The sequence below is a fragment of the Pongo pygmaeus genome, chromosome 9 (genome assembly GCF_028885625.2).
Source record: "Pongo pygmaeus isolate AG05252 chromosome 9, NHGRI_mPonPyg2-v2.0_pri, whole genome shotgun sequence".
NCBI lineage: Eukaryota > Metazoa > Chordata > Mammalia > Primates > Hominidae > Pongo > Pongo pygmaeus.
Genome location: NC_072382.2, coordinates 77,481,718 through 77,501,693, shown reverse-complemented (window position 1 = coordinate 77,501,693; position 19,976 = coordinate 77,481,718). Strand labels below are relative to the sequence as shown.

Below are 19,976 nucleotides of genomic sequence, written 5' to 3'. Positions count from 1 at the left end.
TCCCTGTCTAACCTATCTAAATTTTCACACGCATCTTGGAATTTCATATTCTTCTTCCCTACTTGTTCTATACACGCATCTTGGAATTTCATGTTCTTCTTCCCTACTTGTTCTATTATCACTAAGATACTATGCATTTTTAACTTATACTTATCGCCTGTTTAGAATGTAAGCTACATAGGGCAGGTACTTGTATAGTATTTTGTTCACTGCTATATCCCTAGTGGCTAGAACACTGCCTGAGACACCTGCACTCAATAAATATTCAATGACTTAATTAACCCATACCTAGGTGGAAGTTGAATCTATAGCATAGATAAAAGTCCCAGGAAGACTGTGCTTAGTGAGAAGGGATGTGGGTTGAGTACAAACCCTGGTGAATACCACCATGCAAGAAAATAGCAGTTGATCCTGTGGAGGACCAAATAGGAACAGTATTGGGTTGAATGAGAGAGTGAATCTTATCAAGATTATTTATGATTTCACTAAACCCTTTTCTAACTTGAACATTAAGCCTGAGATTTAATTCAACAGCACAAGAGAAAAAGAACTAAGAAAGCTCAGTGTCTATGATTTTAGGATGAAAAAAACTTTTTTAGAATGACTCCCTAAAATAATGCATCTCAAGGACTCTGAGAGGCACATTGTGTGGGACTACAAAGAAACCCACCCACTGAGTGATGGTGGACTCTTGGAATTCCCATCGGGTATCATACAAGGAACTTGATAACTTCAAAAAATAAAGTGTGAATTCTTACACCAAAAGAGGATCATTATGCACTGCAAATAATTCACAGCAGGTAACCAATGGTTAAGTGCTAAGTAAGCATGTGTTTCTCCCCAAATGCTAGAGGAACCCAGCAGTGGGGTGGGTTGAGTTCTCATTGAAGAGATCTGGGCGGTCTAAATGAAGGAGGTGGAATTCAAGCTGGACTTTGACAAATGGGTGAGACTTTCAAATGCAGAGCATAGTGTGTATGTGGTGGGGGAGGTAGGCAGCAGGTCAGGGTAGTAAAATGGGAATATGATTCTAGAAAATGATGCTTTAAGAGCCTTAAATGCTAGATTCATACCATTGTATTAGGGAACCATTGAAGATGTTTGAGAAAATGACATAAGGAGATAACACTGTTACCAAAAAAGAAATGTCAAATATATTTTTCTGTTCTAATCAAGCAAGACTCCAAATATTTTGTAAATGTATTAATTCATTTTGCCAGCTCGTGACTTAAACTTCTTGATGACTTCCCATTTTTCGTAGAATAAAGACAAACACGCCTTTAACACAACCTGCAAGATTCATATAGTTTGTTTATCACCGTCTGCTTCACCATGCTGCCCTTGCTGCTCATGCTGCAGCCACAGTGGCCTGCTCGAAGTTTCCCTCCCACCATGCCTCTCGCACCACAGGGCTTCTGCATCTGCTGTCCTATCTCTTCACAGCTTATCTCCCTCCTCTTTGCCTAGTTATATCCTAATTCCTCTGGTTCCTTCTGATCACAGCTCCAGCATTCCTTCCTGAGGGAAACTCCCCCTAACCTCCCCATTTATATGCTATCATGACACTATGCATTTCTCCATCATATCTCTTAACATTTAATCCATCTAGTTTTAATTCTTCATTAACATGTCTCCTTCACTAGGCTGGATGTTCCATTGACAATAGAGGCTTTTCCCACCTAGCTGACAACTGTATCCTCAATGTCTGCACACAGAAAGAGCCCATTAACTACCTGTTGCAAGACAGAGAAAGAAAAGTCAGGACACCAGACAGAACCACTTGGAGAGAAGAGATTGCCTATCTATCAGTTTTAAGTAATCAGATAAAATAGTACTATTTCATTCTGTCCTCTGCTGTTTTATGCGTTTTAGAGCTGGTCCAAGCTCACAGGGCTTGTCTGGTTTTAAAAAAAAAAAAAAAAGCAAGTATATGTTTTCAGTTATAGTGTGTAGAGTATGTGTGAGCATGGAAGAGGGAAGAAGGCAGAGCAAGACTTTTCACAATTACAAATCTGATCCTGTGTTTCTTCTTTTTCAATATATAGGTCATCAAGTCTTGCTTACTTAAAGCTTATGAACCTGCAAGCAGAGGCAGCAGACTTTGTTTTCAATATCCTTTCTGGGAAAGGTCTTGCTTATACAGTGCTTTTTTTCACTCCACTTCCTCTTATATGGGATTTATGACACATAATTAAACTAAAAAAAAAAAAAAAAAGCCTGAATCGAGCGCCTCTGTGTAAAGGCACCCAAGGCTGATTAGAAGACATGTTAATAGCCCAACACCGAGTTCCTCCATCCTTCCAAGGGCCAGTCCTGTTTGGTAACAAAAACGCTTCCTTCTAGAGAAGGTAGTAATTCGTGGCTCAGCATGATGTCATTAGCATTTAATCTGAGTTTTAGTACATCATTTAACTTCTTTGAACCCTCAGTTTTCTATTTATAAAGTAGGAGTGGTGTAATTACTGGACTCAAAAAATACTGAGCACCTGACTCTCACTGGCATTTTTACATGTACTGTTTCATCTTGTCTTCATAATAATCCCATGGGGTTAGAAATACTCACTGTTATTATGGAGAAACTGACTCGGAGAGGAAATGTGACTTGCTAAAATTCACGTGATCAATACACAGAAGAGTCTAAGGGTCAAATCCAGACCGCCTGACTACTATTTCCTTTGTACTAAGTCTCCTACCTTAGCAGGCTACTGCGAGAACCTCACAAGAAATGTAATTAAAAGCAAATTTTCAATTATGAAGCTATACTGTTTTAATACTGCTAAGCAATTTGTTATATTAGAGAAGCAGAACTAGAACCTAACCTAGGATTTTAAGGGTGATAAACATTACTTTTCTCCTAAGACTAGTAGTATTTCCTGTACTTCAAAAATTCTCAATTTAAAATGAGAGAAAAAGAAAATAATTGGAAAATGGGCAAGGAAGCTGAATAGGTATTTCTCCAAAGATACATGAATGGCCAATATGCACATGAAAAGATGCTCATCATTAGCCATCAGAGGAATGGAAATTAGAACCACAATGGGGTAGCACTTTACAATTCATACATGAGGATGACTAGAATCAAAAAGACAAACAGCAGCAAGTGTTGGCAAGGATGTGGAGAAACTGAAACTCTTATAGACTGCTGATATGCAGTCCCTGTGGAAAAGAGTCTGGCACTTGCTCAGAAGGTTAAACAGTCACTGTATGACCCAGCAATTTCACTCCTAGGTATATACCCATAAGAACTGAAAATATGTAAAACTTGTACACAAATGTTCATAGCAGCATCATTCATAATAGCCCAAAAGTGTAAACAATGCAAATATCCATCAACTGATAAATGGGTAAACAAAATGTGATATATTTCACACAATGGAATGGCCATAAAAAGAAATGTAGTACTGACACATTCTACAACATGGATGAACCTTGAAAATATGCTAAGTGAAAGAAGTCACAAAAGACCACATATTATATAATCTCATTTATATGAAATGTCCACATTTCTTATGGCACATCCATAAGAGGCAGAAAGTAGACGAGTGGCCACCCAGGGCTGGAGTGATGGTGGTGGTGGTTTCAGTTCAGGATTTCTTTTGTGATTAATGAAAATGTTCTCAAATTGATTGTGGTAATGGCTTGCCCAACTCTGTGAATATATTAAAACCATTAAACAGTATACTTTAAATGGGAGAGTTTATGGCATGTGACTATCTCAATGAAGCCCCCTTTGGTTTTTAATCCTCTAAGTTCACCATAAACTGCATCTGCAATACTAGGCACTTATTAAAGTTTACTTTAAACCAAATGGATTTTTCTTATCACTGCCTAATAGTTGTTAGGATTCTAAAAATTCTGTAGCATTTGCATTGTGATCTGTTAATATCCTTCAAAGAGATGATTTTAAATTACTTTTAAATTATGTACTTAAATGTGGAATACTAATAGATATAATGCTACAACTTTCAGTAAAGGGATGTCTGAAAATCCATATATGGCATCATCATCTATCCACTTAATAAAAAAACCTAAGTATTGTTCTTATTTTCGCCTATCTTCATTCCTTGTATCCATTTCATGAGCAGGAAGCCCTGTTTATAAACTTCATAAGGATAGGATTTCCTGTTTGTTCACTATGGTATCCCCAGTGCACGGAATACTACCTGTCATACAGAAGATGCTCAATTAATATTTGTTGAATAAATAAATGAATGCATACTCTATTTGGAATTAGCACCTTTAAAAGAAAAATTTTAAATTTCACTTGATAATTTCTTAATATCTGTAATTTTTTTAAAAAATGTAGATGATGGCACTTTTCTTTGCCATTCCAATTGCAGAAACATATGAAGGCTAAATTCTCAAGGGACACAGGTATGCTATGCTGCCAAAATATGTAGAACATAACTTTATTCAAGTTTGCTCTTGTTACTTGATCCATGAGTATTTAAAAGATACTTTATTTTATAAAAACTTAATCTGTAAGTAATGGATTGACCATAACAGAGGGCTTAACCTGGAATACATGGATAGGCTTAGAGGCCCATGAGCCCCTAAAATTGTATGCAAAGTCTAACATGTATTTAACATGTTGCATGTGTATCTTTTTGGTGAGAGTTCATAGTTTACCAAAGAAGTCTATGACCCAAGAAAGGTTAAAAAATTACTTAACTAGAAACAGTCACAAAGTTTTTTAAACATGAATTTGTACAATAAAATAATATCCAACAGCTCCATCTATGGGTAAATCATTATCACCTAGCAGAACTAGTGACAACCACCAGAGACCAGTGCATCTTATGAATGCTTGTGTTTAAATCTTCAGTGTCACTCTAGTGGGAATTTATTAACTATAGTATCACAGCTTTTTTTCCCCCCAGATGTAGATGCAAAAATTAGGAGACTGTTGATGAATTCTACTTACAGTACTTCAGCACCAAAAAACTGGGCAGTTATGCTGATAAATGTATGTACAGTTCAACATTTGTCAGTCTTAAAATGCTTATTTATAGTGAAATCTATATAAAACCGTTAAAAACTTTTCTATTTACATTTTTAAAAATGAAAAGTATAGTTTCCTTTGCCACAACTTGTCAAAACTCTTACCCTCCCACCCCCTTACCCCTTTCACTCTACTTGTGACAGACAGTGATCACAAGACCAAAACATATTGCTTAAACAAACTGTGTCCTAAAAAGATAGAAGGCTTAAAAACATTACATTTAGAACTGTAAATGAATTTTTTATACATTTCAAAGGGGCTTAAACAAAAGTATGTAAAAGTTATTTTCAAAGTCTCAGTCCAATGTGAATGTGCAATTTCAACGATAAGAAAGCATCATATGAATGAATAATTTGTTTTCTTAACATGACCGAACATTTCCTTTAGGTCTGAAAATGTTTCTTTTCCTCTGCTTCGCAATGAAACATTTTTAGTAAGTTTTCTTAAAGGAAGAGGGAAAGTGGGGAGACGACGAAAGTGGAAAGCGTAGGCAATCCTGGTTTACAAGAAATTTGTCAGAAGGAGTACGGCCTGCTTTGAAATGTTTACACTTAAATAAATAGAAGGCAAGTGTGCTGCTTAGAGCACAAAGGAACAATACAATAAATTAGCACACAACTGATAAGAATGCACAAGCCACCCAAAAAGTACTTCCCACTGGTTAGGGATCTGATTTCTACCATCCAACAAGGATTCTTTAATGCCAGTATTATTCTAGGTGTTTATAAACTAATTATGAACTGAGCAAATGTAAAATTTTAACCAATTCAACACTTCCAGGGATTTGCAAAAACATACAAGTTTTTAAAAAACTTTTCCTGACACATCATTTCAAAATACAACTATTCACATTCTCCTTTTAGATGGTATTTTGCTCAGTAGAAACCAGGTGAGAAACATTCACAGGAAGTCTCTTTCCACTGCAAGACAAAACTTTTTCACCGGCCATGATCCAACAGAGAAAGAAGACCAGGTCTTAAGTCACTGTAAATGTGCAGCTTTTTTTTTCTTTTTCATTTTTTTTTAAAAAAGTACATTCCCCTGTGAGTTTTATCTTGTTTTAAAAAGCTGCTCCTGCAGCAATATCTTGTTGAAACACTGCTGTTTTAGGGTCCACAGCCTAAGTACGGGCAAAGTGCTCTTTTTAGTCATCAAAATACAAGGGTTTCCCTGGACACTTGGTAACCAAGTAGGTTTTAAAGTGCACTATTGTGTCCAAACACTAGGACCGTTCAGCAGAGCTCTGAGAAGGGCTGGGTTCAGTTCCATCCTCCGTGCTACTGTCTATGTCCTGCTCCATTGCTGTCTCCTCATCGTCCAGCTGTTGACTAGTGAAGTTGTTTAGCTCAAGAAGCCCACTGGGCTCCACCACCACATTGGAGCTGGAGTGACAAGGAATAGCATACTGAGGAATAGCCTGGAAGAGAAGACACAGGAGAATCTTTATGGTAAGAAAAGGTAGCAGAATAACTTCCCCAACAATACCAAGGAAAAAAAAAAAAGAAAACTGACATTTTTTGGACAACTGGACAACTACTACATGCCAGGCACTGTGCAAGGTGCTTTCACACATCATATTCTACTAAATCCCATCATATTCTACTAAATCCCATCATATTCTGCTAAATCCCTGTGACAACACTATAAGAAAATTATTATTCCCATTTACAAATGAGGAAACTGAGAGGGTAGATGACTTAACCAAAGTCACACAGTTGGTCAGGGTTAATGCCAAGATTCAAATCCAAGTCTTGTACAACTGAAAGCAATCTTTCCACTCCTTTATGGTGCCTCTTCTAACAAAGGAGGCTCAAATCTATTGCCTAATTCAAGAGAAGAACTTTGAATGAAGCTTTCATTTGGTTATTAAGCAAACGTAAATGTAAATGTAGCCTAATTTTGCCCTTTATTATCTGGAAGACGAGTACCAGTAGAAGAACACTTGCTGTAGACCTCTGTGTAAGTAAATATCATAGGTATGCTGCCTTGTCAGATTCTTTTTCCTCTTTGTTAGACATCCTTTCAAAAGGTTTATCAGTTCATGTCATACTCTTGTTTAAAACTCTAAAATTGTTTCCTGTTGTACTCACTATACAACCAAACACCCTACCATGGCTACCAGCCTCATGCCAAACTCACTTCTACCTTAGTGCTTTTGTACTAGTCCTTCCTCTTCCTGGAATATTCTTCCTCCAAATCATGGCATGGTTGGCTCTGTCCTGTCATCTGCAACTTGGTTCAAATGCTTGGAAAAGCTTTCCCTCCATGACCACCAACCCAAAAGTAGTGGGTTCATCCCACCCCCATCTCTATTACATTCTGTTACACTTTTGTTCATTGCATTTATCATCTGTTAAATTGTTTCTTACTCTTAAAATGTAAGCTCCAAGAGAACGTGGACAGAGCACAGATCTTGACTATCTTACTCATTGCTAGATGCCCAGAGCTTTGAACAAGGCCTGGCACACAGCAGAGGCTCAATAAACACTTGATGAATAAATACACATTTTTAACATTAAAAACCCCAGAGCAAAGTTGAATATCAGCACTTTGCAAATATACCTGACCAAAATAACCCTTTACTGGGGAAAATATAAATTACACTATCAAGAAAATAATGCAAGATGCCTACGCATTGATTCTGGAGTCACGAAGTCCTGTTTGTTTGTTTCTGCTCCTTTTTTCCACATACCTGATAATTGTCTAAGACTATTAGACAAGGTCAGGAGGCCTGGATTTTAGTTCAGCTCTGTCTCTGGCTTGCTGTGGGCCTCTGAGTAAGTCACTCTACTTCTTTGAGCCCCACATTAATCTTGTGTAAAATAAGATAGTTGGAGGATACGCTGTGAAGATCGTTGCAGTTCTAAAAGTCTATGAATTCCACATATATAGACTTTTTTATAATAGAAGATACATCTTGTTTACTTCCCTATTCTCAGCACTTAGCACTGTGCCTGGAACACAGTAGTTAAACATACATCTGGAATAAATGAATGAATGAACGAATCAACCAATGAATAAAATACAGACTGTCCACAAAGAGCAATGCTTTTCATTCAAAGCATTTAATATCAAACATGTTGAATTTTTATAGCGTATTCTTCTAGAATCAAAGCACTTTACAGACTCAGCAAATCAATACTTCAGGTCAAAGCTAAACATAACTAATAAGACCTGAAAATGCTCTAACAATATATTAATGATGAGTATAATAATAGGAGCTACCTTTATTGAGCATTGCTCTACACAGACACTTGACTAGGTGCTTTATATACATTTTCTCACGTAATCCTCAAAACAACCCTGTGAAGTAGATGTTAACGTTTCCACTTCATAGGTAAGGAAAGAGAGATATATAGGTTGGTTTAGTTGCCCAAACCCACAGTGCTGTTACATAGTGGATACAGGCAGAAATCACATCTAGGGATCTCTGACTCCAAAAGTTTGGTTGTTATAATCACTCTGCTGTCCTTACCTCTGACATAGCACACCTAGCACGTGGGACATGCTAAAAGCTGGCTGAGAATTCTGTAAAGAACCTATCCATTAACTATCATCCTTGATACATGAAGCAAATTACATTTTCACTCCTGTTTATAAAGTGCAGAAAAATAATTCCCAAATAAGCTGTTCAAAATGATTTTTAATTTAGTGAGTACAGGAATCTAAGCCCCCAGTAGGCATGATAATTTTGGTAAAAACAGTAATAGTTACCATCTATTAGACAACAACTATGAGCCACGTACTGTGCTAGGTGCTTGATTTTGTGTAATCCTTGTATCAATCCTGTAAAGTAGACATTACTGATTCCCATTTTACTGATGAGAAATCCAAGGCAAAATGACGTTAAGTAGCCTTGCCCAAAATCATACAACGAATGGCAAAGCCAGAAAACCATTCCTTTTCCACCACACCTTACCTCTTCAGGGGAAAATACAAAAAAATCACAAATCCTTTTGTCAGGAAATATTTACTTCATTTACATTTGTTTTTACAAAGGGAAACAAATTATTTTAATAATTCAATGGCCATTTCTACTTGCCTTTAAGCACTTCCTCTATACTTAATTTTACCTTAATTGGTTTAACATTGTCAATTTGCCTTCTCCCATAGCTTGGGATCATGGCAAAGAGAAAGTTTACCATAATGAATTGATGGTAAATCCTAGTCTACTCACATTTCAATAAATCCAAATTCTCAATTAACTAAAATGTGCTATTCTGATACCTTCCAAGCTATATATCTGTTTAGCAAAGAATGACAAATGTCAAGAAAACAACCTGATACCTTGTAAGGAGAGAGGGAGATAAAATACAACTTCTAAGGGGTAGCCTGGACTCAGTAATTCTTTAGTCTTGACCTATTATGCATGACAAGAGATGATTTTTAGAATCAAGGGAATGTGAGGTACCATCTATTATCAATGAATAATTCTATTGTGTTAATTAGCCTGTACTTACCAAGGCATGACAGTAACCAAACAAGATTTTTTAATAACAATGATTGAATTAAACAGTAAAGTTCATGGTTAGTCCCAAATTAAATATAAACATTATTTAAAAATATCACCTTAGAAGATGTCTCTCCAGACATTGCAGTTGAGGTTTGATTGTCCTGAGTCATAAATTTGGATCAAGAACAAGAACTGTTTTTCCAAGAAAGGCGTCCCCCAAATAAACTTGAAATAGAAGTGCAATCCAGTTACATTTCAGAATTTTTTGAGCAAAAATTGAGGAATACAAATTTTGAACCCAGAAACTTCCTATCTTCTGGGTTGACCTAATGAGTGAACACATTGGCAAGTATAGCTTGTATCTTACAAAATCAAACTGACACATGGGCTCTTTATTGCCTTTACAGTGTGCTGGGTGACAATGCCCATCAGTTTTCTGATTCTCTTCCAGAAAATAAATAAATTTGTATTTTTGTAATAGGTGTTAAACCACATTTGTCAAACACCATCTCAAAGATAATATCTATGTCTTCCTGCTGTCTCGGCTTGATTCTTCCTGTGACAAGTCAAAAACATATCAAGCAAACCCACAACCCCCAAGATGCCCAAGATTTCTCATTTTCCTTCCAATTCTTACCTGGATGATAATTTCTGCTGGACTCTCTTCAGCTTTCTTTTGGCCTACATTCTGAATACGCATGAACTGGCCTGTCGCAGGCACCGCTGGTGGATCAATTTTCCTTGTCGTTAGGGAAGAGCCAACAGTGGATGGACTTGAACAGGACTCTCTACATTTCTGTTGCTGGGGAGTGGAGTTCGCCATCCCTGCCACCACCATGTGGGTGGAGGGTAATGCTCCTGCTTCACCAGTGAGCATGCTAGTGGCAAGAGCCTTCTTTGGGGGATCCACTATCATATGTTCTACATTTGTATCAATCTGAGCTTCCATCAAAGACATTTTCAAAATGTCAGACACTGCTGTCTTCTCAGAGGCCTGAATGGGAGATATGCTTGTAACTGGTGATGTCAGCTTAGGCACAGAACTGCCACCAGTTATCTTTGTAACTGTGGGAGGCTGGCGCCCCTCAAAAGTTATCTTTGTAACAGAGGATCCTTGGGTTATAATTGGCTGCTCCACCTGAAAATAAATTGGGGTTGTGTGTGTTACAGCTACATCTCTTTGAGAAAATCTAATCAAACACCCCAGACAATATGGCAAAAGAAACACTCGTGCGCTATACTAGGAAGACAGTTTTGAAGCTTGCTGTTTTAAAAAGAGGGCTGGATAGGAAGGATCTGGTTACTTTTACAAAACCTAGAGAAAGAGGAGGGGTTGAAAGAACCTTTGTTCAGCCAGCCAAGGTTTATAGCAATAAAGAAAAAATAGTCTCAGCAGCCTAGTTTTCCTTTGGGATTTACAGCCCTAAACAGTACACCTTCAACCTGGCTCAAATTATTTCATATAATCTTCTGCTTTTTAAAATAAAAAGAAGATTTTTTTCCAATCTTTTGCTTCAAAATACATGTATACAAACATATCCTATATATATGTATTTATAATATATACATACATATACATCACTCCAGAGCCACTGGTTTTGCTAATATAATTTTGCTTTCAATTATCCACCAGTAATTCCTCTGTAATCTAGAAGATAAATCTAAAAAATAAATTTAACTAGATGGCTACGATATAAACTACAAAGAAAGATGTTCAATGATGTTCCTTAAAAGACTGTAGTTTACTTAGCATTATTACCACAGAAATCAGAGTTTACAGGCATGGAAATAAATATTTTATACCAAAAAATAAAAATAATTTAGGGATATTGCTTCTATGCACTGTTGGTCAATGCTGAAGTGATTTCAATAAAAACTGCCTGGAAAATCAAGTTCTGAGTGCTATGCTTTTTTTTCTTCCTACATATTAATGCGTGCATTTCTTCCCTAATGTCAACCTTCTGATAGGGCAATGTAATACCAGCGTAATGAGGCTTTTGGGTTTCCTCTTGCCAGGAGAAAGCACTGATATCATGATAGGGTCGTGATGTTCTCATTTTTTTTTTCCGTGAACAGAGAAGTTTAACTTTGCATGCTATCAATATTCCGTTACCTGGCTTGCCGTCTGTTTCTCTGACGAAGCTGGGAGCGACATTTGGCTCTGGGGGGTTTGGGGTTGCACGTAGATTTTTGGTTGGTTCGGAGCCTGCTGCAGTTTAGGGAGCTGCTGCGTAGTTTTCACTGCAAGCACCTGTACTACAGTTTGCGGGGGCTGTGCCATTAAGGTAGGAAGCTGCCTGTCTTTGGCCACCATGGGATGCTGTGTGTGCTGTACATCTGGCTTGGGCTGTGCTTGTTCTTGCTGGAGAGGGGTGAGTTTTTGATGCCTGATGGAAAGCTGGGGCATTTGTGGGAGTTTGTGCTGGAGCTGGTCTGCCTGCAGGTGGATGGTCTGCTTCTGTTTAGTCTGGAAGCACTGCAGAGTTTTCACTTGCAGCTGAGTCTGTTCCAGCGGGGGCTGGCTAAGTTTCTGCTGTTTAGCTGACTGTGACTGAGTCAGGGCAGATCGGTAAAACAGACCTGTCTGAGGGTCTAAAGTGTCCATCTCTTCAACCTCGCCCTCCTCAGTTCCAAGTTCCTCGCTGTGTTTGGTAAAAGCAGTGTGACTGCTTAATGCCTAAGTAAAAAAGGCACAAAGTAAGAATGAAATAAGAAAAACATCTACATTGCTACATTTTCCTCTTAACTGAAAAACACTTAACGAGATTCACTCAAAAATTTTCAGAAGAACCTAGAAAGGCCAAAAAACCTCAAGGAGCTTTCTACTGAAACTTGCAATTTCAACTCTCAGACATAAGTGCTTTGAAAACTGGTCTACTTACTACTATAAGAAAAGTCTTAGAGGGTCCAGAACTTACAGATTAGAAGAATAAGATGGCCCTGCAAGCACAACCTAACACGGAAAAGGAAGAGAAAGGCTCCCTGGCTCAGGAAACAGCCGTCCGGCCTATTCATGTTAACCTGTCTAAAAGCGGTAACCAAGCCATGCGGTCCCGAGAAAAGCCAAGGTTCAGAGAAGCCCACCGTGGCTATGTGTAGGTCCAGTGCTATCTGGAAGGTCAGGGAGATTGTCTGAGACCCGTGCCTGTCCCATTCCCCACAGAGAGCCCCCTGCATGGGTGAAGATCATTCTTCAGGCTTCACCAAGGTCTGCATGAAGCACCTCTCAACTAGCATTCCTCGCCCCTTTGCTCAGATCCCAGAGCCCTGGCTCCCAGAACGGAAGGAGACTGAGGAGGGGACAAGAGCATTCCTGTCAGAAGAAAGGCAAAGTGCCCAGTGTCAGTGCTAAGTGTTGTGAGGAGGCATCATCTTGAGTGACATGGTTAGGGCCAGCCTGTCAGACCTTTCTAGGTGTCCAGAGAAAGGTCAATGTCAGGAACTGCCAGGTGAGGGCCGGACTCCAGGCTGAGACCTGCCGCCCAACAAAACCTCCAGCCAGTTGGCTTCTCTCAATGACATAGCAAGATCCACCCTATCCCCATCCTCCCTACTGCCTTATCATATGCTACACTTAAATCCCAAACTATAAAATTTTGAGATTGAATTGTGACTCTCCCCTATATCATAATGACTTTGCACATACAGGCTTTCAATTCAACATTCTCCGTTGCCTTTCCTTCCAGTAGTTTGCCTACAGTTAGATTCATAATCATGTGAGTGATGGTGACTTATGTGACTACTAATGATAAGTCATGCTTTAATCTGATATCCGTGATATAACTATTTAACAGAGGCAGTTCACTTTGGGTTTAAATCCTGGCTCTGCCACCTGGAGCAAGTTTCTTACTTTCTTACTGAAGTGAGCATAAAAGTTTCCTCACTTGTAAAAGAGGGATAACACACCCACCTTGCAAGATCATAGTAAGAAACAAACAATTTACTTAAAGCTCAAAGCACAGTATCTGACACAAAATCAACCTATCAACATATTTTTCCTTTTCCCCATTACCCTTAATACCAGATGTCCTGTTTTACATTAGATTTATATTCTCAACTTTCTGTTGCATCTCTTCCTCTGTAATTGACCACGTATAGTTAAAAAAATCAAATATTTATTTTCCTCCTTATTCATAATGTTACTATGAGGATTCATTATAAAAGCAAAAAAAAAAAAAAAAAAAAAGAAAAACAAAAAACAAACTACAAACCCAGCAGCAAACAGCTAAACGAGCCAAATGTTATTTCATTTGAAAATCTTATTTACCTCAATGATACATTCTTCCATGGTAAAATACACAAAAACAGTGACCAATTCTGATGTCATTAGATTCATCTAGACATTGTCACCCTTTTGAAATGGTGAGAGTTCACAGATTTAAGAATACTGTTTCAGAATTATTTTCTGGTGTTAAGAATCTTAATTCATTTCCTTTACTCATTTCTTAGAAAAGAATTACACAAACACTCTACATTCCAATTATTTCTCCTCTTAAAATACAAGATGACACTGAATCTTATTTCAAGCATGGGCAGTTACAGAAGATAGGAAGAAAAAGAAGAGATACAACCTGCTGCATAATGTGGGTGATTGCTCCAGGGGAAGATGCTGGGATGGACTTCACCACCACCGAAGTCTGTGTTGCGGTCTGTGACTGAGCCACATGCTGGAGCAGGGTCCGCTGGGGCTGGGAAGGCTGTTGGGGCTGGGAGCGATGGCTGACTGAAAATAGAGGAGGTGATGATATTTCTCCAGAAATCACCACAGCATCTGTAACCAGTAGTCATTTTAAACAAATGTCTGTGAGCTTGTATCACAGAAAGAAAGTGTAGTATTGTGAACTAGGAGGCAGAAGACCACAGTCTGCCCATCTATGAGCTGTGTGACTCTAAGAAAGTCTCTTATCTTCTCTGAGACTGTTTCCTCATCTGCAAAATGGGAATAACAGAGCTATTATAAGGATGAGATGAGAAATGTATATGGAAGCACTGTGAAAACTCTTATCACAAAGGAGGAACAAACCCCTTAAAGTTGCATCCTCCCATGAGCTGTACTCACTTTCTCCAATGACTTTCATCCCATTAAGGTAACAAAGCAGTAATCAATTTCTGTAATCCCAAAATAATATCTTTAAGGAAAGTAAGGCAATACACATTCTTTAATCTCTTGGTCTCAGTTCCACATGCAATAAAAACATTAGTAGCATTCACTCCTTTGTATTAAGTGATTCTGTCTCACAACCTTACAGTTCCTAAAAATCTAAAGGTCTGGGTGATAATGCAGAAAATAAACTGAATCAAGAATCACACTTGGATCCTGTCCTGTTCTACCATCAAACAGCCAAGTGAATTTGAAGAGGTCACTCATCCTCTATTAGCCTCTAAAACTTAAGAGGTTTTGTTTTGTTTGATTGATTTTATTTTAATGGGATAATAAAAGCTTGCTGTTTCTACCTAGAAGAGGACCAAATGAAGTAACAGATTGGAAAATTGTCCTTAAACTATAAAGTACTAAACAAATATAAAGAGTTAACAAAATAATAGAAAAATCTGTTCTATCATCTCAAATTTAGCTCACCTGGCACAAATGGGTAAGACTGCAGTATAGGAAACATCCCTGCTTCATATTCTATTGCTACAAAGGTCCCATGAAGTAACCAATCTATCAAATTTTACCAGCTTCAACTTCAACTTTTTATTCATTTGTTTATTTATTTTTGAGACTCAGTCTTACTCTGTTACCCAGGCTGGAGTGCAATGGCACAATCTCTGTTCACTGCAACTTCCGCCTCCCAGGTTCAAATTACTCTCATGCCTCAGCCTCCTGAATAGCTGGGATTACATGTGTGTACCACCACGCCAGGCTAATTTTTGTATTTTTTAGTAGAGTCAGGGTTTTGCCATGATGGCCAAGCTGGTCTTGAAATCCTGGCCTCAAGTCATCCACCCACCTCGGCCTCCCAAAGTGCTGGGATTACACGCATGAGCCACCACACTCGGCCTCAACTTCAACTTTTTACACAGTCCACAGAGCTTTAAAAATGCATATGATTACTGGGAAACTAACCCTTTGAATTAGAAACAGATAAAAATACAACATATCTGTAAATTAGCTAAGGCTTTTGAGATTATTGAAACTGTCTCAATAATCCATGATTCTAATGTTCATATACCCCAATCTATAATTTCAAATAGCACTGATTTCCTGTTTAGAAAAGTCATAGTGGGGTGTTCAAGAGTAAGATGATCACTATGGAAATCAATGTAAAAATGCCATTTATGTATTATAAGGACTAACTTTAAAACTATCCAGTGAAATATAAATAGGCTTTATTTTTTATGACACATTCTATCTATATTCACAAATGCAGTGTTTCTATTGTTGCTATACATACATCTACATGTGATTTAAGATTATAGGCAGCATCACCAGTATTCTTTTATAAATGTTCTGTAGTATCTTACCATATTTCACAGTATGCTTTGTATGCACATGTTAAATTATGTGAGTTAATAAAATCTTCCATATGCGCTCAACGTAACCGAAAAAAATATAGTCAAGGTTTAGACTAAAACAATGACTGAAGTAATTTACAATATAACTGAGTAGAAAAAACAAATTATAATAATATTAAAATTAAGCAAATTAATACTTTTTAAATGAAAGCATCAGAAATGAATGACATGTGAAAATAAAAAATACATTTCAGATGAAATTATCAGATTATATGGAACACTTCTACCATCCATATTAATCTTCATAATTATTACATTAAGCACTTTTTTATTAAGAAGTGAAATGGATTTTAAAAAGATCAACTAAGTCTATTTAAAAATAATTCTCCTTCAACTATAAATTACTTCACGGTAATTCTCCAGAGTTCAGGAAAGTTAGAGAGAACTAGTACCCACTGCAGAATGATACAAAGGGCAGGCCAAGCAGCTGGCTTTTAAGTCAAAGAAAATGCTCAATATGGCTGTGGATATCATGGGTGGAGATTATGGAAGAAGGTCACAGAATAAACACTTGGAAAATAGCTGAAGTGACCTTAACTGGGCCATATAAACACCATAAAGCAGTCATTTTTATTAAAGAACTCTTTTTTCCACTGTCAAAATGCTCATTTCTGAGAAAGAATTCCACTATTCTACAAAAGAAAAATCTCTCTTCCTTTCACTAAGTGGAGCTTACCTTTCCTCTACCAGATGAGAGTAGAGCGCATCCATTTAAGTGGTTCCCCCCAAAACAATCATCTTTTACCTTCAGTGATACTACAAATGGATGCACACCACTTACCTAGAAGGGGAAAAGCAACCTCTGTCCCCTCATCAGTGCGTTCTGAAAGGATAAGTAAGGGAAGAAATCATAGGTCTTTTCATCTGTTCACCATGCAAGAATCTAGTCTACCCCCAGAGGTTATTTACGTTCCCCAGAATACTGGCCTCTGCTTTAATTAGCTTTCTGCTAAATATCTCTAAAGAAAGATTCTAGATGGCTTTCCATATCTTACCTGGATTTTTCCCTTTGGCAATTTTAACCCATTAGTCTTAATAATATTATCTCCTAAAATGATGCCAAAGAATTCCTTTTCTTTTTGGTATTTATGTCCTTCAAATATCTGTAAGTTTATGTTCTCATTTAATCACTGCTAAAGAAAACTTAAGAAAGGAGTCCTCTACATATTGCCTCATAAGTCATCTCTCTTAAACCCTTTAATTATTCACATTACTGCTCTCTGATCTATTTCAAATTTCAAGGTAATAAAGTGTCCAAAAGAGAAAGCAGTATTCCAGGTGTGGCCTAATCAGAATAGGAGATAAATAATCTATCTTGTTTTATTTCTCTATATATGCCATCTAAAAATCTCAGTGTTTTGCTGCCAGACCACATTTTAAACATATAGCTAATCTGCTTTCCACCAGAACTTGTAAGTATTTACATGGATTTAAGGGTTTTTTGGCTTGTTTTTGTTTTTATTTTGAGACAGAGTCTCCCTCTGACACCCAGGCTGGAGTGCAGTGGCACAGTCTCAGCTCACTGCAACCTCCGCCTCCCGGATTCAAGGGATTCTCGTGCCTCAGCCTCCCGAGTAGCTGGGACTACAGGGAAGTGCCACCACATCCGGCTAATTTTTGTAGTTTTAGTAAAGACGGGGTTTCGCTATGTTGGTCAGGCTGGTCTCAAACTCCTGACCTCAAGCAATCTGCCCGCCTCGGCCTCCCAAAATGCTGGGATTACAGGCGTGAGCCACTGCATCTGGCTAAGGTTTTCTACTTTTTAAAAAATATTAAAAGGACCGGATTTTATTTCTTCTTTCCCCCTTGACTCACATTCCCACAAAACTAAAAACTCTAGATGCATAAAAATACTTATTCTAGGCCAGGCGCAGTGGCTCATGCCTGTAATTCTAGCACTTTGGGAGGCCAAGGTGGGCAGATCTCTTGAGCCCAGGAATTCAAGACCAGCCCGGGCAACATGGCGAAATCCCATCTCTACTAAAAATACAAAAAATTAACCAGGCATAGTGGCACACACCTGTAGTCCCAGCTACTCAAGAGGCTGAGGCAGGAGGATCACCTGAGCCCAGGAAATTGAGGCTGCAGTGAGTCATGATCGCGCCACTGCACTCCAGCCTGAGCGATGGGCGTGAGACCCTGCCTCAAAACAAACAAAGAAACAAAAAACAAACAAAACTCATTCTTAGACAAAAGATATTTTATCCTCTCCCTACAACTGTTGCTGTATATTCACAGTTGTTATTTATGGCTGACTTGTATTTTTATATTACCTACAAACTTCGTAACATCCTATTTTTTTTCCTAGTCATTAAAGACAGGGTAAATCCCAAGGATGGTGTGAATTTACTCTGAAAACAAAGAGGAAAAAGGCTAAAAATATAAAGAATATATTCTCCCCCACACAATCATCCCATGAAATCCAGGAAGGTAGTTCTCCTACCTTAATACTACGTTTTAAGAGGACACCTACCAGTAGTGATGTATTCAGCTACTAGTTCTGACTCTACCACAGCAATTGATGGACTCTCAGGAGAATGTCTCTTTTCCTGGGTCATCTGAATAGGCACTGCCATTTGACTCAGGTCAATAGTGGGTTGTCTTGGTTTAGATTCCAATTTTTCCTTTACTGCATAAAAAAGTCAGGGGAAAAGTTAACTTTTATTACAAACAGGTACCAAAACCAGAGTTGTCCACAGGAATAATGAACCAGACCTCTGGGGTGCCACACTGGCAGTGACTAAGTAGACAGTGAATTGAAAAGAAAAAAGCAGATTGCTATGTATGGCTGTTTAGTGCACAACTTGCATAACCATACTCAGCAGCCTAGTAAGAAGGACCCACATACAATAACATAAAAATCATCTCCTTTTTATCTCTAAGCCAAACAACTGAATTTTTATCTTGTACACTCTCCTTAAGGTATTTCCTATACCCTTCTTCAAGGTATTCCCTGTGGTCTTGAGTTCATCAACCTAAAAACAAAGGGTGAATAAGCAGTACATAACATGATTTGCTCTAGGACACATCTACCCAGAATAGCACAACACAGTGACCAGTTTAATTTGAGCTATTAAAACTTCAAGATATCTCCAAAGGAATGTTACAATGTCTTCAACAACTTTTAAAGAATACAAATTTTCATTGTTAGAAAAAAATGGCTTCTCTGTTTCTAGAAAAATGTCTGATATAACAGTCTGGAATCAAGAATGATTTCCATTAATAGATTCACTTTCTACCTTGTTTACCTTGTTATCAACTTTTCTACAAAATCTATGCATTCAAAGTCCCCATCTCTATAAGGCATTAAGAGAAATGGCTCAGCATGTCAACGACAAAGAACCGAAGAAATCCCTAAGGTCAAAAATAACACCGACAGAAGGGTTAACCAAAGACTTACATTAAATGCTAGTAATCTTTGGATCAAACAAGGTGGAAGTTACAATAAACGGTAACCAGTAACTAAGTCCACTGAATGTTCATACCCACTGAGTACATAACCTGACAAAAATCAAAACAATTAAACAAAATAAGTAAAACAACAACAACAACAACAACAACAAATACAAAAGTCACCCTACAAGTAGAGAGGACATTGAACTAGGAACCAAAAGATGAGTCTCACTCTGCCACTAATCAACTGGATAACCTCTCTAGATCTCAGTTTACTTATCCATAAAATGAAAGGTTTGGATGACATAATTGCTAAGGTCATTTAAATACTCTGAAAATCTTTGACATATTATAAAGGAAAAGTCAGTATAACTTCCACAGGTTTGTTCTAGAGTTTATCAAAGATATTTAGTAATTAGAAATACTTATAGGATCTAATTATATGAGGACAACTTTGCATGACAGCTCAAGTGGCTAACCTATACTATTCAAAGAAATAAGTCTGAAGATAAAATTCAAACAAATCAGAATGTTAGCCAGGGCCACTAAAGGTGTTTTGTGCTCTACCAACATCAAGGAGGATGGCAAGGCCCTTCAATCTGCCTCCTGCTA

General features: G+C 37.8%; 1 protein-coding gene across 32 annotated transcripts in view; it reads right to left on the bottom strand.

Moving 5' to 3' along the window:
• Positions 1-4,444: 4,444 nt before the first annotated feature.
• The window catches only part of EMSY (EMSY transcriptional repressor, BRCA2 interacting), a 107,630-nt gene continuing 92,098 nt past the window's right edge, over positions 4,445-19,976 (bottom strand). For 10 of the 32 annotated variants that reach the window (XM_063671232.1, XM_054439848.2, XM_063671254.1 and 7 more), the window contains 6 exons: positions 18,445-18,600; positions 16,753-16,794; positions 14,027-14,178; positions 11,569-12,132; positions 10,093-10,593; positions 4,445-6,419 (listed from right to left, as the gene is read on the bottom strand). In XM_063671232.1, the coding sequence (XP_063527302.1) occupies positions 6,225-6,419; positions 10,093-10,593; positions 11,569-12,132; positions 14,027-14,178; positions 16,753-16,794; positions 18,445-18,600 (1,610 nt within the window). In that variant the 3' untranslated portion in view covers positions 4,445-6,224. Of the gene's footprint in view, positions 6,420-7,694; positions 7,983-9,289; positions 9,363-10,092; positions 10,594-11,568; positions 12,133-14,026; positions 14,227-16,752; positions 16,795-18,444; positions 18,601-19,976 lie in introns of those variants that run through there. The other 22 variants (XM_063671235.1, XM_063671255.1, XM_063671249.1 and 19 more) reach the window with 6 other exon arrangements.